This window comes from Siphateles boraxobius, unplaced genomic scaffold (assembly GCF_051911475.1).
Source record: "Siphateles boraxobius isolate OS27281-9 unplaced genomic scaffold, OSU_SipBor_1 46, whole genome shotgun sequence".
Taxonomy (NCBI): domain Eukaryota; kingdom Metazoa; phylum Chordata; class Actinopteri; order Cypriniformes; family Leuciscidae; genus Siphateles; species Siphateles boraxobius.
In genome coordinates this window covers 17,995,103-18,020,790 of record NW_027509097.1, presented here as the reverse complement: position 1 = coordinate 18,020,790, position 25,688 = coordinate 17,995,103, and the positions used below count along the sequence as shown (strand labels likewise).

The following is a 25,688-nucleotide window of genomic DNA, read 5'->3' as shown; positions in this document are numbered from 1 at the left end:
CTGAAAAAAGTGTCACAAAAAAAATCCACAAAAAGATCCTTTCACTGAAACCATATACATTTCTTACATATACGTGTGTGTGTGTGTGTGTGTGTGTGTGTGTGTGTGTGTGTGTGTGTGTGTGTGTGTGTGTGTGTGTGTGTGTGTGTGTGTGTGTGTGTGTGTGTGTGTGTGTGTGTGTGTGTGTGTGTGTGTGTGTGTGTGTGTGTGCTTGTTTATCTGATTTATGAGGACGCAAATCTCTATTCTGACATGGGTATTACACTATTACAACGTAAACCTAGTTTATAAGGACATTTCCTGAGTCCTCGTAATTAAAAAAGGCTTATAAAAATACTAAACAATGTTTTATTAAAAATGCAGAAAGTTTTCTGTGATTGATAGGGTTAGTGTAGGGGGATAGAATATAGTTGGTAAAACATTACACCTTTGGAATGTCGTCATAATGATAGGTGCACACCAACATGTATGTGTGATTTTTTTCTATATTTCTTTATTCCGTCAGTAAGAAGTTGCTTGAGTATCCTTACTGCCAACACTATTGACTTCTGCTGAAAATAATAGCCACAAGGGGGCAAAACAGAAATGGATGCAGTGAGTGGACATGGGTATTTGAAAGCTTATGAGTAATTGAACTTTGGTAAGAACAAATATTAGGAGACAGGAAACCGGGAGGCAGGCATTTTGACATTTGGTAAGCTAACTGAATTTATTGCTTGCAATGCATACAGACATAAGGGTGGAAAACTCTCTCTCTCTCTCTCTCTCTCTCTCTCTCTCTCTCTCTCTCTCTCTCTCTCTCTCTCTTTCATCTGCATCCTTCCCTTTTGGTCTCTATTTTAATCTCTCACGCACTTTCAAGTTTTAACAAATTGAATCATACATGGGGAGTTTCTAAGCAGTTTCTAAGCACATTGAGGACTGTGAGATTGAGGAACATTGATAATGCACAGCATTGTATGCTACTGTCATAAGGCATTCCAGAGCTGCTTGTGAGTAGATGCTTGTTGATGCTAGGTGTCCAATAAGACTCAGGCTGGACTCCATTAAGAGCACAGCTGCTTTTCCATTTTCGGTCAAAGCACATTCCAAATGAGCAGAGGTTTTGTCCACGGCCCAGTAGCAAACTCTTCTACATGCTGCCACTGATAATAGGCTCTGTCAATATCAAGCTCAGCTCATCCAAAAACAAAAAATGTGGTCATTATTCACTCACACCCATGTTGTTTCAAATCTGTCATATTTAAAAACATAAAAGCCGAGTGGCCGAAACATAAAAGAAGATATTTAGAAGAATGTTTCAAATGTTTTTGTCAATACAAAGTAAAATAGGTCCAAAACAACACTGAACTTCAATTGACTTTCGTTGAACTGGCAAAAGAATAGAGACATTTTTCAGTAGCATGTTATTTTACAATCCATTGTAAATTCTGCATGTACATACTATGTACTTATTATAGCAATTACAATAACTGGGTACTAACCCTGAACCTACCCCTAAACCTGACCTTAACCCCAAAAGTACCTATATTACAGTTCTTTCTGGGGTAACTACACTGTAAGTACACTGTAAGTACATATACTGTAAAATATAGTGTGACCAATTTTTCAAAATAAGAATGTACAGATTTGGAACATGGGAGTGAGCTTCATTTTTTGGTGAACTGTCCGATTTATTGGCTTGAAATACTGGTTCATTTTGTGTTGACAAGGTGTGGTTGGCTCACTGATGAAGAGGAAAAAGACATTTCAAAAGGAGTTAGGAAAGGTGGCCCAGAGAACATTGTAAACGTGATATAAAATGCATAAACATATATTATAATTAGTCAGAAAATTGTTGGTAAAATTGGTAAAATATGTGTCATATAAGATTATGTTACTGCATCCAAATACTATCTCTTATGAGTCTGAGTCATACTGTACTTCCAGAATACGAGGCGTTGGGATGGGAGACTGAAGTACATCTAAACATGGCAATGAAGCTGCTATATAAGCGCATAAGGTATATCTACAGATTATATTTTAAGTTGAGAAAACAATTCTCTTCTTCTGGCCTTTCCCCCATCCGTGGGGTTTTCCTCCATAAACGCAAGGACAGAGACATTTGTATACAACATGCACTGTATTTCTCTGAAGCAGACTGTGTTTTGTGTGATTTCCCAGACCACACCTTCAGAGGGGTCATTTCTTGCCTTACATGCCTCTGAGCTCAGTGGACTGCCAAGACTCTTTTCTTATTTACAGAACAGTTCCTTTTTTGGTGCGACAAGGCTGCGCTCACTTCTGAAGGGGAAGGGAAACGCGAACCCTTGCCTTGAATGAGGAGGGCTGAGCAGAAAATGGCCTAAAATGAGACTTGAGAATAATGTATCTGAAAAGAAAGAAAATAGGGGCTAACCGTGAACTGGTGTAACTAGTTGGGTGTGTGTTGCATCACAGGCTTCCCTTTCTCTAAGCTATTGTTGTGATTGTATATTCCATGCATCTGTGTGAATTTTTTGCATTTATCTATGCCAAATTATCAGATTGGCATTCCATGACATTTTTCCATTGTAGGCTTGAGCCAGTATACCATGTGATCCAAGGAAGGATAGAAACTCAGAAAACAATAACTACATGAAACTGTGGTTGTAATTAGTGTCTTTAAACTGAAACTCCTTTGAATCCCTAATGATATATTACTTCATGGGTGTTTTTTTTTATAGCATTTTAGACGTAAACAGTCAAGGCAACCGGTTGGTTGATTATGCAAGATTTAATTCTCCATACTTCAGCATAGATTTAGAATGTTTTTGTTGTTCTACTTCCTTCTATGACTGGATCTTATTTTGTATATTTCCTTTCTTACTACCTTACATTTGGCTTCAGTATTGGTCAAGCAAATACTGTTGTTCCAAACAGGTCGTCTCAGGTGGAAAATTCTCCAGCTTTAATTTTCCTGAAGATAAAAACGAAACACCATGAAAGAGCTGCTGTCATTCTTTATATTAAACTTCATAAAATTATTCCCTGTAATGTCTTCATTAGATATGTGTTTAGCAAAAATGTCAGATTTCCACTATACACATGTAGAAAATGTTGCCACTGAATGTAACACTTTAATTTACTGCATTCAGTTTACTGTCCATGTTGTTTTCAAAATGTATTTTTATCTTCCACAGAATCAGATTTCTTTAGAAGACCTGATCACAGCTGAAACTTGCCAGTTGATCACCCTGAAATTCATGTTACCTTTTTTTTTTTTTTAATCTAACAGTTCTAGTCTGCATAGTGTTTTAAACATACTTTAGTTGCCCAAAACTTTTGCACATATGCCTTTACCATTTAGAAAGTTTGGGATCAGTTAAGAATTTATTTATTTTATTAATACCTTTATTCAGAGTGGATGCACTAAATAGATCAAACGTGACAGTAAAGACATAAATGTTATCAAATATTTCTGTTTCAAGCTAATGCTGTAGGCTACTTTTAAAGAATCCTAAAAAATGTATAACAGTTCCACAAAAAAAGCAGCGCAACTGTTTCTTGAGCATCAAACCAAAACATCAGAATGATTTTTGGAGGATAATTTGACAAGGAACACTGGCGTGCTGCTGTAAATTCAGATTTTCTATCACACAAATAAATTGCACTTTAAAATATTAAAATAGAAAACGGTTCTTTTAAATTGTAATACTATTTCAGAACATCAGAACAAGAATGAATTTGATTGTTAAGTTTGCTTACATACAAATAATTTTTCTAGTGACAGAAGCGTCCAGTGCACAGGCAGATTGACAGCGACTAAAATAAAAAATTAGAAGAAAAAAAGAAGAAGAAGAAATAAAATAAAGAATATATATATATATATACACACACACATATATTATGAGAATGATGAGCATGAGGCTTCTTTCACAAACAATATATCTTACTGACCCCAAACTTTTGACCATATGTGATCAAATAGGTTACAGGTTACCAGTTCTCTTAGTACATAAAGACATAGTAGTTTGAACTTTTCCACTCCCAGGTACTTTTATTGTGTGATCTAACTCTATAATTATGTGATCCAAATTCATTGTGCTGTTCTTTCTCTGTCTCAGGTGTGGAACTTGATGTGTGTCCTAGTAGTAGGGCAGGGCCCAGCTCTCTGTTTATGTTCCTGCATGGTGAGGTCCCCAAAAATTCTGAGGACAAAAAACAAAAAGGGCCATTGGAATGCCCTGAGTGATGAGGCAGGAGGACTGCCGCCCGGATTGGAGTGTTTTCTCCCAGTCATCCCTATAAGGCTTTAGTGGAGTGAGGCTACTGATATGAGTGCAGCCCAGGCTCCTTGTTTGGGATGTGGGAGGGTGCGGTGAGCAGGGATGGGAACTACATAAGTACACCACAAGCAAGGGAGTAGCACACCATCACCAAGTGGCTAAATCCCCTCCCCCGGCCCAGCACTGTCAGGGTAAGTCTCATTTACCTCACCTCACACCTCTCAGATCCTCGCTCGCTCGATCTCCTTCTCCATCTGTCTACCCAACTTTGTACAAGTGCTTTAACTTGAAATTTGCTGTCTATATCTAATTGTATAGAGAAATGGTTTCTGCCCAGGTGTAAACTGCTTTCAAGATGTGTTGGTTAGTTTGGTTGGTGTTATGTAAGAAAGGATTTAATCTTCATTATTGTTTAATGTTTTTTACACTGATGATAAATCAAGTGTTTCTAGAGATTAGCCTTCTGAAAGTATAGATACATTTTCCTTTTGCAGAACGATTTCACCTACACTCAAAATATATTTTCTAAATGCATTTATGTTTTAGAACTATTACATATCTACATGTCTACAAGGTGGCATCTTTATTTTAGTGTATGTAATGTGATTTCAGGATGCTAAATGTTAAAGGCTCTTAGGGCGCGTGTGTGTTGTTAAATTAAGGTGAAGGTTTAGAAAAATCTGGACGCTGTAGAAGCCCATTTGATTTGTGAGGTTTATGACTAAATATGGTTCTTCTGGACCACTGACCCATCCCCTCTTTTTCTCACACACTCTCTTTCTTCATAAAATATTGTAGAGAGGCAGAGACAAAGGGAGGGAGAGTCCAAAGACAGACATGCTTCTCCATCATTTCCAAATTAGGACATTTTCCCATAGTGCACTCAGTAAGGGCTGCAGGACGGATGTTTAGAATGTGTGTGTGTGTGTGTGTGTGTGTGTGTGTGTGTGTGTGTGTGTGTGTGTGTGTGTGTGTGTGTGTGTGTGTGTGTGTGTGTGTGTGTGTGTGTGTGTGTGTGTGTGTGTGTGTGTGTCTGATGTAATGCAAGAAATTATTCTTGCATTACATCAGAGTTAGAGTAAGCGATACAAAATGTTGACAAAGCAAAGTTTACAGTAACATTTTAAACAAATTCTGTTCCCTTTATGCTTACCAGGAAAAAACAGGTGAGTATGAATTAGTTTATGAATGAACTTGCAGGTACACCTTACATACTTTGTAGTATTCCTCTTCATGGTTCAAGAGGGTGTGGTGAATTTGTTGTTAAACACGTATATGGTTATTTCCCATCTAAATGAGCACATACCATTGACTTTTAATGTTTTTATATTAAGCTAATTATAATAACTATATAAACTAACCTTACATCTTAAAGAAAACTGCCATTTTTACATATTTTTTTAGTTTTATTTCATTTATGAAACATTTTTCCAATTTAGGACAAGCCCAAAATGTGATTTACAAGTCCAAAAGGGGATTTAAAACTCTTTAAAAGTATGCATATAACATTAATGATGACACTTTCTTGTAGTGATTGTCTCCTGTTGGAGTAAGGAAGGAAATCTGAGCTGAAAATGTGTGACGACGAAGAAAGTACTGCCCTTGTGTGCGACAATGGATCAGGACTGTGTAAGGCAGGCTTCGCCGGGGATGACGCTCCAAGAGCGGTGTTCCCCTCCATAGTGGGTCGTCCCAGACACCAGGTGAGCGTCCCTCAGCACAACACTAGGGGCCGATAAGCAGCCGATAAGTACTGCAGCCTACATCAATGAGTAGATTTGACACAACAATAACAGAAAATGCTTTTATTGAGCTTGTATTTGAGGTTAGCAAAGTGCACTTGCAATCAAAGTATATCAAGTATATTGCTTACATAAACTTTCAAAAGTTCATGTTATGTCCTGCGCCTTTTACTTATTATTCTTGATCTGATTCCAAATGTTTTGGGGAAAGTTGGACTACATCCCAGAGTGTCTGCATTCAGTATTCTTCTATAGAATAGATTAAGATAGAATTAATTACAACTCACTCTTACTTTTTGGGGGGTGTTTATTGTGTACGACTTGTGTACGTGCCTTGACAGGTTTTACTTTTTCCTCAGGGTGTGATGGTGGGAATGGGGCAGAAAGATAGTTACGTTGGTGATGAGGCGCAAAGCAAAAGAGGAATCCTGACCCTAAAGTACCCTATCGAGCACGGCATCATCACAAACTGGGACGACATGGAAAAAGTAAGCAGATCCTATCAAACAAGCCAACAGATAACAACCCAAAACAAGATGAGTGCAAATAAGGAAGATGTCTAAACAGTCTACTAAAAATATCTTTTTTTTATGCAAACACGGCTTATCATAAGGCTTGAATTTATGTGCTGTAATCTTTCCATAATTCTGTTGTACATTTCAATATATTGTAATTCTGTTGAACATTTCACTCAAGGTCTGAGATTTCATCAGAAACACCTACATCACCACTGTCTCAACACATACATTCTCGACACCTACATCCATCAAAATCACTTTTCCGAAAAACATTCCTGCTTACTCTTTGAGATATCCCTTTTACATTTCACGCAACATGGTGTCATCATCAATTACATGCATACAACAGATACTAATCTATCTCGGCCTACTTAATCTGTTTGTTAAACTGTAAGAAACAGCTTTCATTTTCCACACTTGTGCACAAAGTGATTCATATGCCCATCTATCATCCTAAGCATTTGATGTGTACGTTAATATCTGTTGTTTATGTTTAACAGATCTGGCATCACTCTTTCTACAACGAACTTCGAGTGGCTCCAGAGGAGCACCCCACTCTGCTGACAGAAGCCCCCCTCAATCCCAAAGCCAACAGGGAGAAGATGACCCAGGTTAGAGCTGAACTGAATGAGAAAACTGATTATGTAAGATCTGTACATAAATGTTAGTATATAAAACGGACAAGCATTTGGTATAACGCCTACATTAAGCCCTTAGGGTACTGAGATGTATTATCAGATACACCTACATTAGTTTCACCAGACAAAGGGTGATTTCACTCAACACCCGCACCATTTAGCGTGCAGTATTTCAAACCAAAAGACCATGTGTCTGTGATAAAACAAGTGCACATACAAATAAACTGTTGAATTATATTGTTGTGACACAAGTTTTTAAGTAAAATAAGGTCTGTGATTTTTTCTTTTTTGCTCCACATAAATTATTCACTGTCAAACCTCAAACATGAATGTCGAAGCTGCTGTGTGTGTCCTTTATATGTAGGCCTAAGTGATAGTGTAACTGCTATGACTGTCAGTAGTAGAAAAATAAATCCCACAATGGCTTTAAATGAATGCTCGAGGTATGCCTATGTGCAATTTATGTTGTAGGCTATAACATAATATGAAAGTCAAGTCATGTTAACCACAGACCTTATTTCATTTTAAATTAAAAATGGCTATTCAAAAAACACTAAACGACTCCCATGGAAATTCCCAAACTACTCAAAAATTCTAATTCCAGTTCCATCCATCTCTCAATTTGGTTCCAAGTATATTATAATGTCTGTTTTTCTTACATAACCTTTCAAAAGTTTGGGGTCGGTAAAATTTTTTATGTTTTTTGAAAGAAAAGTCTCTTATGCTCACTAAGGCTGTTTTATTTGATCAGTAAAAACAGTAAAATGAATATAATTATAGTTTAAAATAACTGTTTTCTATAAAAGTAAATGAATTCCTGTTATTGCAAAGCTGAATTTTCAGTGTCATTACACCAGTCTTTAGTGTCACTTGATCCATCAGAAATCATTCTAATATGCTGATTTAATAACAATAATAAATAAATAAATTACATTTATATAGCACTTTTCTCGGCACTCAAAACGCTTTACATAGAAAGGGGAATCTCCTCAACCACCACCAATGTGCAGCATCCACCTGGATGATGCAACGGCAGCCATATTGCGCCAGAACGCCCACCACACACCAGCTTATTGGTGGAGACGAGACAGAGTGATGGAGCAAATTAGTATATATATGGGGATGATTAGGAGGCCATGATGGACAGAGGCCAAGGGGAAAATTGGGGCAGGATACCAGGGTTACACCCCTACTCTTTCAAAAGACATCCTGGAAGTTTTTATTTTTACCACTGAGAGTCAGGACCTCGGTTTAACGTCTCATCCAAGGATGGTGCTCTTTGACAGTATAGTGTCCCCGTCACTTTACAGGAGCGTTAGGAACCACACAGGGTGAGCGGCCCCTGCTGGCCTCACTAACACCTCTTCCAGCAGCAACCTGGTTTTCCCAGGAGGTCTCCCATCCAGGTACTAACCAGGCTCAGCCCTGCTTATCTTCAGTGGGAGACCAGTCTTGAGCTACAGGGTGATACGGCTGCTAGATAGTAGTGCTCAAGAAACATTTCTTAATATTACTCATTTTGAAAACAGATGATTTTTTCAGGATTCTTTGATTATTATATAGTTCAAAAGAACAACAGTTATTTGAAATAGTTTTCATTACAGTATACATGCCTTTACTTTCTTTTTTTGATACATTTAATGTGTTCTTGCATTGTTTTGTTTCTTGTTATATTGATTTTTTTCGTTGTAAAATAGATTTATTTTAAAACAAAAAATATGGACCCTGCTAATGAATTAACAGAGAGCAGTTAGTCATAATGTGTTTCAGATTGCTTCAAATTGCAACTTGTCAGGTTTTCACTATTCATTTAAAGGATTGGCTCATAAGAGTGAGTTTTTTAGGGAATTTTTGATTCACTAAAAACAACCAGCTAATCTGATAATACTGATCAGGTTGTATGTTTCTTCAGCCAGAGATGACAGTTCTATAGAAATATGCATTGATGCAGCATACACAGAATGACTGATCTTAAAATCATTCTTGATGATTGATTTTAAGAATCGATCGGTTGGGATTGTCAAAAAGAAAATTTGGGTAATCAGAAAATCTCTATTTTTACCTAGCCTTTCAGTAAATCTGAAAGCACTTGGTTGATAGTTGGTTCTCACTTTGCAGATCATGTTCGAGACCTTCAATGTTCCAGCCATGTATGTAGCTATCCAAGCGGTGCTGTCCCTCTATGCTTCAGGGCGTACAACAGGTTAGTTCACCTGTCAAACAGGTCACAGCACATATGATTTAAAATGCTGCGAGTGTGCATTACCAAATGCTTTTCTTTTTCTTGACCAGGCATTGTCCTTGACTCTGGTGATGGTGTCACCCATAATGTGCCCATTTACGAGGGCTACGCTCTTCCACATGCCATTATGCGTTTGGATTTGGCCGGCCGTGATCTCACTGACTACCTCATGAAGATCCTAACTGAAAGAGGCTACTCATTCGTCACAACTGGTGGGTCTGGACATATACAGTACCAGTATAATTATATGAAACATCATACTATAATATATACTGTCATGAAACTCTTGATGGCACAGGCTGATAGGTATTTAACTCAATCTGCTTGCAAACACATCATTCTCTATAGGGCACAGCTGGTTCCTGCTGTATGAGTAGCCAATGAGCTTGCTGCTCAACTTCCAAATAATGGTCAGCATTTTTTGTAGCATTTGCAGCGCCCTTTCAGAAAACCCACCACCTTCCCCAGCTCCACCTGTATAGATCTGCTATGGGTAATTCATGTATGCTATATTGTACAGCAGCAGCATGTCTTACTTGCTCACAGCATCAGCGTAGCAGATCTATTCTCTCAATACCAAACATATCGACATTGTCATACCCATTACCAAGTCCAGTCAAATCTATTTATAATGCATTTTACAATACCGTGTGTTTCAAAGTAGCTTTACAGTGATAACAGGAAAATAATGCAACAAAGTTTGTTTCGGCTGTACAGCAGATCTAGAAGAAGATTAGTGTTATAGTGTTATAGTCCAGCTTAAGTAGGTTCAGTGATGGTTCATTTCTGTTGTAAAAAAGTTATTAATTTAGTTAATTTACAGTATCTATGCAGCTGCTCTGTAGAAAACAGTGATGTCATCGTCCAGCTCATTTCAGTTCTCATATAATGGTGTCAATGCAGATCAATAATATCGTTGAATATTAAGTGTCCCCAACTAAGCAAGCCCAAAGCCAAAGGTGACAGTGACAAGGAACCAAAACTCCCATCAGGTGACAGAATGAAAAAAAATAAAACATTACCATGCCAAACACGCCAAGAGTTGTCATGACAGGAATATGTATACTGGAAAATATGTATATATAATCAAGAAACAGTTTCCAGTGGCATAAGAAACATTTAGGCTACTTAAATTATGATTAAATTAAAAAAATGAATTCACTAAAAAATTCAACTGATTTGGATCTCTGTCATCTGCCTTCTATAGCTGAAAGAGAAATTGTCCGTGACATCAAGGAGAAGTTGTGCTATGTCGCGCTGGACTTTGAGAATGAGATGGCCACCGCAGCCTCTTCCTCCTCCCTGGAGAAGAGCTATGAGCTTCCCGATGGACAGGTCATCACCATTGGCAATGAGAGGTTCCGCTGCCCTGAGACGCTCTTCCAGCCATCCTTCATCGGTGAAGTTTTCTTCTCATCTCTTTTCAAATTATGAGCACTTTGATACATGTGCTTAAATGCATTGATTTGCACTTTGTGTTAGGAATGGAATCGGCTGGCATTCATGAAACCACTTACAACAGCATCATGAAATGCGACATTGATATCCGTAAGGACCTGTACGCTAACAACGTGCTGTCCGGTGGTACCACCATGTACCCTGGTATAGCAGACAGAATGCAGAAGGAGATCACTGCTTTGGCCCCCAGCACCATGAAGATCAAGGTCTCAGGCTGATTAGGAATATCTGATTAAAATATTTTTTTTTTCTTCGAATTAATCAGTTTCTCTTCTAGCCAGGGTTATCGTAAAACTAAAGCTGAAATAACTAAAAAAAAACACAATGTTACTTTAAAATAAACGTTAACTGAAAGAAAAATATATAAAAACATTTTTTCAGAAAATATAAAAAATAAACGTGAATAAAAACTATAAAAATCTCAAAAATATTGACACTGATTCTACTCTGTATTTACACAGATCATCGCCCCACCTGAGCGCAAGTATTCAGTATGGATTGGCGGCTCCATCCTGGCCTCTCTCTCCACCTTCCAGCAGATGTGGATAAGCAAGCAGGAGTACGATGAGGCCGGACCATCCATTGTGCATCGCAAGTGCTTCTAAACGCCACCTTCAACCCCTTCCTGGTCCCCCAATTCTGCTATTGCTTCATAGCCTGTAAACTGTGAACGTATTTCCCTGTTTTGTCTTTGCACTGCCCACATCTGTTTGAATGTTTTGAATTAATTATGTTAAGTCATGACGATATAGTGTTGTTTTCAATGGATTCAAAAGCTTGAATGTGCTGCCAATATGAAGGATTTGCGAGATTCTTTGGGGTGACGAGACTCCAGAGATGAGGAGAGGGCATGGAGGAACAGGGCTCATTCTTCCTTTTGTGTTAAAACGCTACGAGGTAACACAACTGCATGTCAGCTTTCAGGCAGTCTGTATGGACATCATATCTCCATGAAGGAATAAAGCTCTGCAATAATAAACTGTATTTCACCTCTTGTTTCTTCACAAAAAACAACAACAGCTCAGCCTTAATGTTTGCACAAATAAAAATGAAAAACCTTATCTAAATTATATTTGTTAAATTAATAATTTTAATAAGTGGAAATATTTCTCTTCACTGTAAATGATTTATAATTACTGTACACACAGGGCTCCTACAGTCATGTAGAACCTGGAACCTTTAAAAGGGTTGGTTTCAAGCCTAAAAAACTCACGGAAATCTTTTTTTCTAGTTCATCTTTGAAGTGACTGAGACAGATCCATTATATCCCTCATTCAACAAGCAAACCATGGGCTAGGCTAGAGTTAACAGCAACTAACACACAGGCAGAACCAGGTGTCCGGTTACAGGACACATAAAGACTGTTTACAATGCAAAATAATTTCTAGAGAGGTTTGACTCAATTAATTCCTGCTGAAAAAGACAAATAAACCCTTTTAATCCAATAAATAACCACTTGAGAAATAAACGTGTCCAATTTTCCCATCTCATGACTTTGATGATGATGATGTATTTCACTTCAGTCTAAATCATTTAAAGATGAAAAAAGTCATGTCATTTCATAACAGATTCCCCAGAGTTTATTAACAAATGAGGAGTGGAAAGAAATGGTGCATGTACAAACACATAAGGCTCCTTGTACTGTCCTGTGCACAAAGCCACTGGCACACAGCCGCACACTGGAGAAACAATCCAACACCACACTGTACCAGAAAAAAACATGATATACTTTCAGAACTGCATGGATGGATAATATCATAACTTGTCATCATACATGAAATTTCATCATCCGCTGATGACAATAATAAAAAAAAACTCTCAAACCATAAAACTAGTGGAGACAAAAATCAGGCAGTTAAAATGAGGGAATGGTACCCTGAGATCAGTGCTGTCAAGGCCCTTAGGTATTTGTTTACTCTGTAATGGGAGCTTTGGTGTGGCCTAAGAGATCCCAATCTTGTTTATGCTTTTCAAAAGTGACATTACTTATAATCAGATCCACATTGTGAAAAAAAACAGAACTTAGAAAATAAAATAGTCAGCTCACTGGCCAACATTATATTGTGTCACTGAGCTGAAATTGGAAAATACTTATTTTTCATTTTTTGTTGTTGCCTGAAATGCTCTCTGAACTGAAAGCCTGAATCGAAGTATGTGTTGCATAATTATAAGGTATATTTACTGCCTTACAAAGCATAATTATTAACCATTCGATCACTAAAAATGATACAATATGTAGTAAGGCCTAAAAATGACTCTCATAGCAATTCATTATCTTTTTGTACTAGAAAATTCAGTTAGTTTTAAAAAGAAATATCACTTAGTGTATATTGTGTTACAGAGAGAACTCCAAGTGATACCAATGGATATCAAAGGCAAATCACACACAACTTCCTTTAAAAAATGACTGAAAACCATTCACATTGTAGCAGCCTCACGGTATGCCTTGATAAATGACGCCATCTTGAGGACAAATAACCAAAACAGCAGTCAGATCATTCTACACAGTACAATCCGACCACAATATTTTTTAAAACACCTGGCCACAAACAAAAAGCGCATGATGATCTAAAAAAACACAAAACACCATTGGAACATCTCAGTAGCTTCACTAAACCTGCTCACAGCAAACTGTGCAGCTGAGGGATTCTGTTTCACAGTACCTTTTTGTAAAATAAATAAATACAAAAAAGCCTTCAAGTAAAGATATAAATAGATATTCACAATGGTTTGCTGATACTGAAGTATTTCCCCTCTTCATCTGTCACCTGAGATCCAGAACTGTCGTTTTCGAGTCTTTCACCACAATGTGCTTGCAAATCTGCAAATAGAAAAGGACATTTTTCACTTCTCTAATGGTGTTTCACTTTTGATGCCAATACTAACAACAGAAGGCATACAGTAAAGATGCTGATTTTCATTTTCACAGTTGAGGTCCTTACAGTGAACAGAGGGGGGTCTTTAGAGTGGGGGTGAAATCCTTTCAATCTGCATCCGGCCACTTCTCCCATTCCAGCACTGGTTAGTCGGAACACTCCCGTGCTGAAGCAGAAAAATTACAATCTCAATAAACTATGTATATACTGGGCAGCATAAAATGTGCATATACTGTATAACTTAAATATTAATAATAAAAAAGTAAAAAAATAAAATAAAATAAATATAAATATATATATATATCCATCTCATTTCTTCATTATATTGCAGCAATCTGGAGATTAAAAATGTTACTGCATTCAATGTTACTGCAGAAGACAAAAGATACAAATATTTGCATGGTGTAGTTCAAAAATAGTCTAACGGGAGACATTCATTGAATTTATTTGCCTTGAATAAATGTTGGTCTTTAACGACAAGAGTACTTAAATGATTCATGGATGTTTAAATGTATCACTTTTCAAACAATCAAAAATCTATTGTTAAAAAACACATTAATTGGCACTGATTTGCAGTAGAGCTTTATAGGCTGTGGATGGAAAAAGCGTTGAGGTTGTGTGAACACAATGCAGGGTGTGGGAGTTTTGTGAGTGTTATACTCACTCATTATGTTTAGGTGCACAAACAATAGCGATGGCCTCAGGTAGCATGAGCTGATAAGAGCTGTGTGTGTGTAGATCCACGCTGGAGAGGAAGGCCGTCTGTGTCGGGTGTGTCTGGGAGTTAAACATGCAAATATTCATATTTACACCATTTAGTATTATTCTCATGCAGCCATATATTAATTCACCATGCAAAATAAACAGCAGGTGACTTGGAGAGTATGGGCCAGATTTACTAAACAGGGCAAATTAGCGTGAGACTGCAATCCCATAAAAGCAGAGATGGGAGTGCAAAGTTCTGCAGGTGATCTACTGATAATGCGCAAATTAAAAGGTACACTGTAATTTTTGTACAAAAAATTTACGATTTAATAATGAGTCAATTCATCAATCCTTCCAAACCGTGTTTTTGTCTTATCCTGATTCACTATGGTAAGCCTACAAGTGTTTATATTTAAGACCACGCTGGATGATTTTCTCTGGGAATTGCGTACATCTATCACTCGCCTGTATGTGCCTCGCCATATCTGTAAATACAGTAAAGTTTCTCCGTCTACTTTGACGTGTATTTGGTGTGGGAGTGACATAGCTTAGTTGTCACATGAACAAGAAAATTAGACATGGAGCACGCTAAATCTCAAACCTCCGGGGAATCACCCGTTTTTAAAAAAAACAGATGAAAGTCTGTGAGAAAAAAAGAGATTTGTAATTCGCCCTCATTCCCATAGTACCCAATTTAAAGGTCTTGCCACTTAAAATGCACGTGGCTTCATTGCTGTCACTGTTGCCACCTATCTCCAAAACCAGTCATTTTCGAGCCATTGAGAGTTAAATCTGCACTTCCCATTCTGCTCGAATTTGCGCGCTCTCTTCTCCCAAGCGACTCACCCTCTCCGACTCTCTGGTGAAGCGCGCCTGTGACGTACATAAAAAACCCAGCAAACGTCAAGTTGCAAACTTCATACTACCAAAGACAACCTAAAAAAGCATATAGCTCTGTAATGTTTTATTAGAAATGACCAGGCCCATACAAAATCTGCAGATTTTTCCCCCCCATTTTCATGAGAGAAATCTGTAGAGTTGGATTAAAGGGACATTGTGTAGGAATTTCTCCCATCTAGCGGTGAAATTGTATTTTGCACTCAAACGAATTGTGCTCTCCAGCGCCTCGCTTTTTCAAATGCGTGTTGCATCTACGGTAGCTGTTATGTACCAAAAAGCTATGACAGGAACAGGATGTCTTCTAATAGCACTTCGTCGATTTTTCCTTCGGCTGAACAAGTTTGTTATTTCAAACAAACTGCAACTTGACACAACGAACAATCGAATTTTACAGTATGAATTACTGACTGACTTGCCGGGGCAGTGACAAGCGCCTCTCACTGTTCTGCTCTGCTCCTCCGTTTCTGCTGCTTTCAGTAACGTGACGCTGGCTCTGAACAAAAACGCGTTGTGGAAACGCGTTGGCCTAGTACTTTTTGACCCTCTCTGCTATTATAGTTTTTCAAGATGGCGGAACGACATGGAAGCCTCCGTGGACCTACCCGTCACATGTATATATAAAGATAATAAATTATTCGTTTACGAGGTTAAGTCAGATAATTGGCAGAGGTATTTGTACACCTTTGAGGACATATTTATGAATAAAAATATTGATTTTAGATAATAAAATACCTAAAAAACTACATATTGTCCCTTTAAACAAACAAACAAAACAAAAAAAGTGTTATAGTAAATAGATAAATGGAGGTTATGCTCTTATTGCTATAATTAAATAGTCCAAAATATATTGAACGATGGCTACTCAAATTCTGTGGAAATCTTGTGGCACTTTCTGCAGGCTCAGACAGCAAGATTTTCCCCTGCATGACAATAAGTGAGAACCAGAAAAAGATAGACACTCACATGGATCCAGCCCAGGGTCAGGAGGTTATGATGGTCCTGGAAACTGAACAGCTCTTCTACGTTCTCCATGTCACAGTAGTCAGGACCGGCGGACTGCTTGGGGACGATCACATGGGTCAGCACAAACTCATTTTGCGTCTACGGGACAACAAAACACAGATGTCAGTTTGTCTATTAACAGACTGCATATCAGGCCGACACAGCATCCCACAATTATACTATGTGTCCTCTGACACAAGTTGAATGAGGTCAACAATTCATTCTCTATGGGAGCTGAGCAGCAGGTTCACATAGAAGATTTTTGGATTGACAGAGAGCCGAGGTGAAAAGCAAGTGATTAGAGTGTAAAAAGAGGATAAACTTGATAGACAAATTAGGGCCAGTCACTGTAGTATATACAGTAGATGGATGGGAATCTGAAACACTGTAAAGCCCATGAATAGTGAGACTATTGCATGCGTGGTGAAAGTATGAGAAAGTCCACATCCGCACCTTGTATTTACAAAGATTGTGCAACACCTAAGCTCCCATTTTCACAGTGAATGAGAAAGACTGTGTATAAAAAATATTCACAATTGACTATGAACACTCATCAAATCATATACACGCTCACTTCCAGGGAAGGATCATCATAATTCAGGAAATTCAGCTTTAGTCACAGATGGAACAAAGGAATCTCACACCTACAGAGAGGAGGTTTCCTCCAGGTGAGGCCTTACCAGTTTTCCACAGAGAACGCCACATGTCTCAATTCCTCTCGCCGTGTTGCTGTCAGCCAGCAAAAGGAACCTGTAAGTCAGGTCTCGTGGGATTAAAACACGCCTCAGGCCTTCCACACGCTGACCTAGAAACACAGAGGAACAAACTCAGTCTAGTACTGCTAATAACAACTGTTTGATCATGTTCAGTGAGACAGTCAAAATAAAAATTGTATCATCCTGAAGGGGTTTATTTTGCATTAATGACTGTCTGATTGTACATTATCATATTTGTTGATGAATGAATACACCGTTTAAAACCTACTGACCCAAAATTTTTATTATTTTTAATAGTTTTATTAAGCAAGGATGCATACAACGGATCAAAAGTGTCAGAAAAAGATATTTATACAAAATATTTCTATTTCAAAATAAATGCTGTTCTTTTGAACTTTCTATTTATATATTTAAATATTATTATACATTTAAAAAGATTGTGGTCTTGGAGATCACAGTTTTCCCAAAAACATTAAGCATATTAGAGCAAGTTTTGAAGGATCATGTGACATGGAAGAGTGAAGTATGGCTTGGCTTCTGAAAAAAAATGTTGGTCCCACAAGTGGCTTTAAGTACTATGTAGTACTTATTGTGTTGATGTTGTATTGTAAAACACTTGTGCTGCTATTGAGGTGTGATACGGGTAAGGTTAGGGGCTGGTGTGGTGGTATGGGTAGGTTTAAGGGTGGGTTAAGGTGTAAGGGATGGGTCAAAAGTGTAACTACATACATTAATTACAGCTGTAATTACACGTAGGTATTTTCAAAATTTAAGTACAATGTAAAAACTTGTATATACACAATAAGTTCATTGTATCACATTATTCATTTCAATGTAAGTACATAGTACCTATAGCCACTTAATATAAAGTGGGACCTAAATTTTTGCCATCACAAGAATAAATTAAGGCAGCTTCTATTTACACTAAGTGCAAGCAATAGCTTCTATTTACACTATGTAAAAATAGCATTATTTTCTTAGTGATATGCTATTTACACTAAGTGAAAATAGCGATAGAGAGCACTATTTTCTTTGCAACAAGTGCAAATAGTAGTTAGACACTATTTGCACCTCACTGTTTTATAATGTATTAAAATACTATGCAATAATAACATATTGAGTGTAAATGATAATATCTATTAAATAAATGCCACCTTATTAGGACAATAAAGCCCTCCCTAAACCCTAACCCTACCCGATAAACAATTTATTATTAAATAACCGTGAGGCACTTAACTCCAATTTTAAATATTTTCTTCATATTTATTGAAAATAAATGCCTTTTCAATCTGATATGTGATGGGAAAAGGGACCAGAACGAGTTCGGCAAAAGGCGGATTCGAACTCTGGTTTCGAACTCACATCAAAATGATCTGTGTCGCGCCTTACTCCCTACGCCACTGCGGTGGGCAAATTACAGGTGTTTTTTGTACTTTTGTCTAGCCCAACCAGACACTAGTGGGTGGAGTTAATGTAAATAGCTTCTACCAAAAAGGCAGACTATTTGCACTTGGTGTAAATAGACACTGATAAATTAATCATATTCAAATTGATATATTTTTTTTAAGATTGCAATATTATTTCTGATTACTGTTTACTGTATTTTTGATCAAATAAATATAGCCTTGTGAGAGTTATTTCAAAAACATAAAAAAAATCATGCTGACCACAAACAGTAGAGTAAATAAATCTCATATAATCAAATTCATTATTTGATTATATGAGAACATAAACAGAGCAATGGTCAAAAAATATAACGCAACTGACTAAAGAGCAGTGTAATAAATCACAAAATGAATAAGCAAATACGAGCTAAATGAGGGCACTCACTTTGTACAGCTGCTAATGTGGCTGCTGGTTTGGGGATGGGGGCCGCTGGTTTGTTACGATTAGGGTCAAGGCGTACATGGTTTTTCGGGGTCTGGGATAAGCAGGACCCGTCGGTTTGTTCAGGCACTTTGGGGACAGCCTCATCCCTGCGACTGGCCATCTCCTGTCTACGCAGTTGGTCCTCGAAGAAGCGAAACTGTTCGGACTCGATTTGCATCTTCCTGAGCTGTGCCACACGTTGCCGTTCCTCCTCCATTAAAGACATCTTCTGAAGCCGTTCACCACACGTGTCAACAGCCATGGCTTGAGTCTGCACAAATCACAAACATTCACATTATGACTGATATTCAAGATAACGAAGTGAATCTGAAATTTGATTAACAGGCGTTTAATCAGCAGTGATAAAAGTGCTCAGTCTAATGTACCTGACTCTTCAGATATTCACTGTGTTCTTTGCTGTATTTCTCATGGAGAAGTCTCTTCAATTGGTCCTTTCGTGGAAAAGCAACCTCCTGTAATTTCTGGACATAATGAACAGATAATGGAACAAAGATTAGGGGTTGTGTTACAGACAGCGAGTACCAGATCAATATGTGCCAGCTAAAGCTTTCAGGGACATTATGATTTTTATAAAGCTGGGAATAGAGACACAAACTAACTACTCATCTTTTTGTATTTAAGGACCATCACAAAACATTTAGATCATTAGGTTAAAGACCCCATGAAATGATAATGTTTTGTGGCTTTTAGTCACTGTCAGCTACAATTGAAGCTATTCATATGCGAGAGGACAAAACAACTTTTTTGCAGATATTTAGCTATATTAAGACTATTTTTCTCCAAACCAAAACCAAAAATATTGATGACTCATGTTGCACAAAAAATGTTGGTTCAATAAAAACCTCAATAAAAGCCTCTTTAGCAATTCCACTTGCAACAGACTAGCAATAGCAAGTAGCAAATCATGGTTAATGGTTTTGACGTAAACCTCAGGGTATTGAAACAAGTTCCTAGATATGTCCCATCTTAAGCCGAGTGCACACTGTACAACTTTGGCCACTATTTGGCCATCTGAAAATTTTTTTGCAAAAAAAAAATTGATTCTAAAAATTGATTCCTTTGATTCTAGGCTTAAACCTGAAGTCTTTGATTGTTAGTTTGTAGTTTGACATGTTCACCGACAGCCGGTAAATGACTGTTTCGATCAAATTTTACCTAAATTCTGGCAGTGTCAGAAGATTTGACACAAAGTCCTGCAGTGCGACTTCTCCTACGATGACTTGGAGTCAAATTGTCTTCGTTTTTAAGTCAAGCCAAGACCAAAATTAACGTTAGAGATTTCTTTGTAGCCACCATTTCAGTCCCACGCGTAATGATGCTCACTGTCACTGAACGTGTGATGGATTGACGATGTAAAACTCTAGACGAATATTAAACACCTTTTCTTGTGTGCCCGTTTTTAATGCATCTTGACTGCCGTACAGTCTGACATTAAAAGGAATAGTTCACTTAAAAATGAAAATTCTGGCACCATTTACTCACCCTCCAATTTGTTTCAAACCTGTATAAATTTCTTTCTTCTGCTGAACACAAAAAAAAATTATTTTGTAGAATGTCAGTAACCAGACAGTTGAGGTGAAGCCTCAGGTGACAGCAGCAGAAAAAAACTCATACAGGTTTGAAACAACTTGAGGGTGAGTAAATGATGACAGAATTTACATTTTTAAGTGAACTATTCCTTTAATGACAACTGAATTCTTTAAGTGTGACAAGGCTTACAGCTGGGATCATATTCGTACAGTCTGACAAGCAACAATTGTAAAGGACTATTGTATATCATACAATGTGTACACAGCTTTAACATACTTTTTCAATAGGAAATACGTTGTCATGCAAAACAATTGTTTGTGGGGGTCGAGTTTTTAAATATCCTAGTGAATTGGTAAATGAACATAAGAGGTCCATCAGGCACAGTACGACAGAGACAAAATGCATTTAAACATTAGTCTTTTAAACAATGTTTAAAACATCAGGAGACAAGGAACAACATTTTGATTGAAGTCATTTCATGTCAACATGTTAAAATGAAAAGCAGAACATGTGCTTACAGAAGGCAAACCCACCATGAGAGCAGGGGGGAGCCTGACAGCCAAGGTAATTGACCATGATGCTAATCAGATTTACAGTGGGCTGAGCGCCACAGGGCTCCATCAGTTCTTGTGAGTAACATGCCAAGGGCTTACCTTCATTATCACTTGCTTCTCAGGTACGTTGCACTGTTGATAGTCCCTGTGACTGGGGAGTTTCTCAACAAATAAACTACACAGGAGTGAAATAGGAAAATAGAGCTGAGGATCGATGGCCGTGAATTACACAATGCATATTATGGCAGAAGATATGAGGAAAAATTAAAGACACAAAAAAAAAAAAAAGTGTGACCCTACATCAGACAATCGATTTGGAAAATTAATTGATGGAAATTGAATCAAATAAATTAATTAAATAAAAACTTACGTGATGAACTTATTGTAGAGGACAAAGGCATTCTCCAGACTGCCCTCCTCTAGATAAACAGCTGCCATACGCTCCATCTCCACACCAGAGCGAAAGTAGCGTCTCGGGGCGATGTCTTCATTTATTTCAATGTTATAGCCCATTTTACTGAGGGCCCGTACACGCTCCACTGCCGGCAGAGTGACGTCAGTGTGATCCGGCTCGGCCGCTAACTTCTTCTGCAAGCGGAGAGGACAACAAAAACCATAATTACACAGACGTAATGGACAAGCGTTTGTTGTTTTTTGTTTTTTTTATCAGCTAGGAAATACTATTGCTGATGGAGACATATAGTGATGTGTTTTTGGATAATTTAGCCCTCTAATTTCAATACTTTTTAGGATTATTTTGTGTCATACTCATCTTTTTAGATTTAGACATTTAGAATGTGTCAATCTGGTGAGCCACTTTGTAGCTCTGCCAAGTAAAATTGCTCTAGATCAGGGGTGTGAAACTCAGTTCCTGGAGGGCCACTGTCCTGCAGAGTTTATCTCCAACCAGCTCCAAAAACACCTGCCTGGAAGTTTCTAGTAATCCTGAAGACCTTGATTAGCTGGATCAGGTGTGTTTAATTAGGTTTGAAGCTAAACTCTGCAGGGTTGTGGCCCTCCAGGAACTGAGTTTGACACCCCTGCTCTAGATAGACGAACTGAACCAGCAGCTGTCCCAGTACACCAGCTACACAGGGAATTTGGTCCCAAAGACATCACAGGCCTCCGACACACACAACATAAGCTCTGTTCATCACCCAGCTAGTGCGAACCGGAACACACGGCAGCGCCCACGCGGAGTTAGCTTTAAGCTCCCATACTAATGACTAAACAGAGCCTCTGTTTTAGGGTCACTGGAAAGAGTGGGCGTCTAATCAACATGCAGCAGGACACCAAAGGAATCCAATAAGGGCCTGCAAAGCTGTTAGACTTGCTGGACATGACAGCTTGCTTAACTTTTGAACAGTATGCGGTACGCACACAAAAATCTGCGAATGCTGGTGGAGAGCCAAATTAAAAGTCTCTGGGGATTCTGGGTGGACAGAATAAGAAGACTATTTTGATCAAGCATTCACGAAGAGGGGAAGCGAAGTGTGAAGGGGGCTAGATCCGTTCTTCCCTCTCGCCCACTCCAGGATGGAGGGATCTGAATGATGGAGCAGCTGCAATGGGAATACTAATGGGAGTGAGTCAGAGGAAGCCATTCTGTCCCTGCGACCCAGCTCCGAGTGATATCAGCTGTTCCCCATCACCCTCCTCCTCCCTCAACACCACTCACCAGTGTGCTGAAACTGAAGCCCTGGTCCATGGTGAGTTTACGACGTTGCTTTGCAGGCTTCGATCCTCCCTATGCATCCATCTGTCATCTCCCAAGATGATTCCAAGCTGAGGAGCAAGAAACATCATACCTGGCATCACAGCAGTGCTATTAAGAGGCCACTGGGTCAATACCGCCGAGTCTTTTTGTTTTCAGTTACTCAACACTGGATTTGGCTACAACTCCATGCCTTAGAATTCCTAGCTTATTCTTCCTAATCTATTAAAACGGTTGCCGTGCCCTGTGCATTTCCATGGGGATTATCGAATATAATTCAGCGTCCCGATCCAAATAACACAGTTATTCGTTCCAGAATCTGTGCTACAGTTGCTATGACAGCTTGTTACCATGCAGCAAAATATGGTGACTCATGGATATCTTCAGCTGTAAAAAAAAAATCCTTGGTGTGCTTTTTCACTTAGCACAAACATAGGTAGATTGGACAGATTCTCTCTCTAATACACTTTGAAAACTGAGTGCAGTCACAGTGCCATCCTTTTACAAATTAACAAATGAAAAGGTATCACCTCCACAGAAGAATATATTCATATTAATGCTACCATGGAAACATAAACTAGATGCACTGTAAAATTAGAGTGCAGGAGATGTGACAGATTTAACACTGAGCAATCTCTATTAATCAGGGCCTTGTATAATGTAAATTTGCATTTGATTAGCTAGATGATATGAATATAATATATAAGGTGTTTAATGTTCAACATTTTTGTAAACTTATTAAAGAGCAATTTCACATTTGCTCATCAAATAAAGCAAATGATTCAGTATTCCATAATGAATCAGCAATTGTCTGGATTCTCATGTCCTTAACAATACTAGCAAAGGGATTTTAAAGGGATTATTCACCTAAAAATAAAGATTTTGTCATCACTTATGCCGGGCGTACACCAAAGGATTTTCACAGTCCCAGACTAAAGACCGGCAGTCTTTAGGGATCTTACTTGAGTCTCAGCGCGCTCCCGTCGTCTCGATCGTTAAATGTGAGGTGATAATCTGCAGTCGGCGACCCGATTTATGACAGTCTTTCTCTAGTCTTTCATATCAAACATGTTTGATATTATCGCAAGTCTTTAGTCTGATACTAAAAACTGTGAACCCAAGTCTTTAGATGTGAGCTGATAATCTTATAAAGTCTTTTCTAAATCTTTTCAAAGTCTTTAGGTGTACAGAAAGCATTACTCATCCTCAAGATGTTCCAAACCTGTTTCTTTCTTCTGTAAAACACAAAATAAGATATTTTTAAGAATGTTGGCAATCAAACAGTTGACAGTAGCTATTAACTTCCATAGTAGGAAAAAAAAAATAGTATGGAAATCAATGGCTGCCGTTAACTGCCTGGTTACCAACATTCTCCTAAATATCTTCTTTTGTGTTCAACAGAAGACAGAAACTCATACAGGTTTGGAACAACATGAGGGTGAGTAAATTATGACAATTCTATTTTTGGGTGAACTATCCCTTTGAGATAAGATTTAGGATTTTAAGAATAATAATAATAAAAAAGGCAAAAATACCAAAACATGTCTAAAAAAAGGTATACTAATGGTAACATTTTAAGAGCCAAGTAAATCAAATCTACATGTCTACATCTGCAAACATGTTTGTATGAGGTATTAAAATACAATTACTATGACTGCGTCTCACATCAACACACACACAATATTTGACTATTTGATTATAAACATGAACTATTTGTGTTCTAGGTTTGTCTAGCTATCAGTTGCTATAATATGCCTGAAATGTATGATGCCAAAGTTCATGAATAACTCATCCCTGACCAGTATATGAACAAGTTAGGCTGTTATATTGTTTATTTGTTATTAGATACACCATTTACACAGTGAGAACTATAAACATAATATTACACTAACTTTATTTTACTAACTTATTAATTTCTAATATTCTCTAAATCACGACTTGTCTAGTAACTTCTGCTTTTCACCATCACTAAAAAGTTATGACACAAATGCCTTTTTATATGATCAACATCTAATGTGCTCAAACCTGAGCTCCTCCAAGACAAAATCAATAATGTTTTGATGACAAAACAATCGAACAGCATTATATATAATCAAGCATATCAAATATACAAATGACATTGATTTTGTCAGTGATATTTTTCCCACCTGACAAAATTGCAACAAATTAATTTAAACACAAAACAGTAATAATCATATAAGTCTAATTTAGTAGCACCAACAAATTAATGTAACTAAATACAATAAAATCCTCACCTGCAGGTGAATGGCTGTTGTGATCCCATGCTCCACATTCCTATAATCGTCACATTTGGCACATGCTAGAATTCAGCGCGAAAACTGTCAACTCGCGTGAATAAAAGAGCAGGTTTTTATTATTGTCTAAAACTCTCGGTCTTTTGCCTTTGTGCCTCATGAAAGCTTTGTTCTTTTTGGCATATACGCGCAGGACTAAAATGGCTGATTGCTGTCTTTCTGAGCGAATAACCCTTCGATGTCAGATGGTTCGCCTGGAGCTCTGTGAGTGTGTGTGTGTGTGAGTCAGAGAAATGCCGCTGAAGCAGCTGTGCTGTGAATGGCTGTGTTTCAAAACCTCACGACCTATGGCAAGCCGGCTTAACATTTAATCATTTAAACCTACTAGTCTCTATTTTCATGCTACTACTAGTGCTTATTTTTTAGATAGTAGTATTCCATTAAGTACTAGTATAGCTACTAGTGCTTATATTCTTTAGTAACTAGTGCCTTTTCTTTAGATAGTGCATTCTTTAGTAGCCTACTAGTACCTTTTTAAAAATACTAGTGCTTCATTAGATACTAGTCCTTATTTATTAGATACTAGTGCTTATTCATTAGTTACTAGTACTTATTCACTAGTTAGTATATGGCAAGCAATTTTAGCTTAAATTGTACTCAGCCTTACTCGTAAGTGCATTTTTACTAGTAAGAATTAAATT

General features: G+C 37.8%; 2 protein-coding genes and 1 pseudogene across 3 annotated transcripts; 1 reads left to right on the top strand and 2 right to left on the bottom strand.

Moving 5' to 3' along the window:
- The first annotated feature begins 4,083 nt into the window (after positions 1-4,083).
- Positions 4,084-11,824, top strand: acta2 (actin alpha 2, smooth muscle). The gene is made up of 9 exons (XM_077201184.1): positions 4,084-4,438; positions 5,779-5,950; positions 6,349-6,477; positions 7,008-7,118; positions 9,264-9,348; positions 9,438-9,599; positions 10,595-10,786; positions 10,870-11,051; positions 11,307-11,824. Exons 2-9 carry the CDS (start codon positions 5,822-5,824, stop codon positions 11,448-11,450), a joined length of 1,134 nt encoding a protein of 377 aa, XP_077057299.1. The 5' UTR covers positions 4,084-4,438; positions 5,779-5,821; the 3' UTR covers positions 11,451-11,824.
- On the bottom strand, positions 8,510-8,626 carry LOC143710338 (5S ribosomal RNA; annotated as a pseudogene).
- A 578-nt stretch (positions 11,825-12,402) lies between the features above and the next one.
- On the bottom strand, positions 12,403-25,293 carry stambpl1 (STAM binding protein-like 1). 2 transcript variants are annotated; one of them, XM_077201182.1, is made up of 11 exons: positions 24,988-25,293; positions 22,697-22,803; positions 21,389-21,606; positions 21,118-21,193; positions 19,300-19,395; positions 18,875-19,184; positions 17,009-17,133; positions 16,290-16,427; positions 14,386-14,498; positions 13,788-13,887; positions 12,403-13,666 (listed from the first exon to the last, which is right to left on the bottom strand). In XM_077201182.1, exons 2-11 carry the CDS (start codon positions 22,724-22,726, stop codon positions 13,610-13,612), a joined length of 1,263 nt encoding a protein of 420 aa, XP_077057297.1. In that variant the 5' UTR covers positions 22,727-22,803; positions 24,988-25,293; the 3' UTR covers positions 12,403-13,609. The 2 variants fall into 2 exon arrangements, with proteins under 2 accessions (XP_077057297.1, XP_077057298.1); XM_077201183.1 differs by lacking the exon at positions 22,697-22,803 and having other exon boundaries at positions 24,988-25,269.
- Between the last annotated feature and the right edge of the window lie 395 nt (positions 25,294-25,688).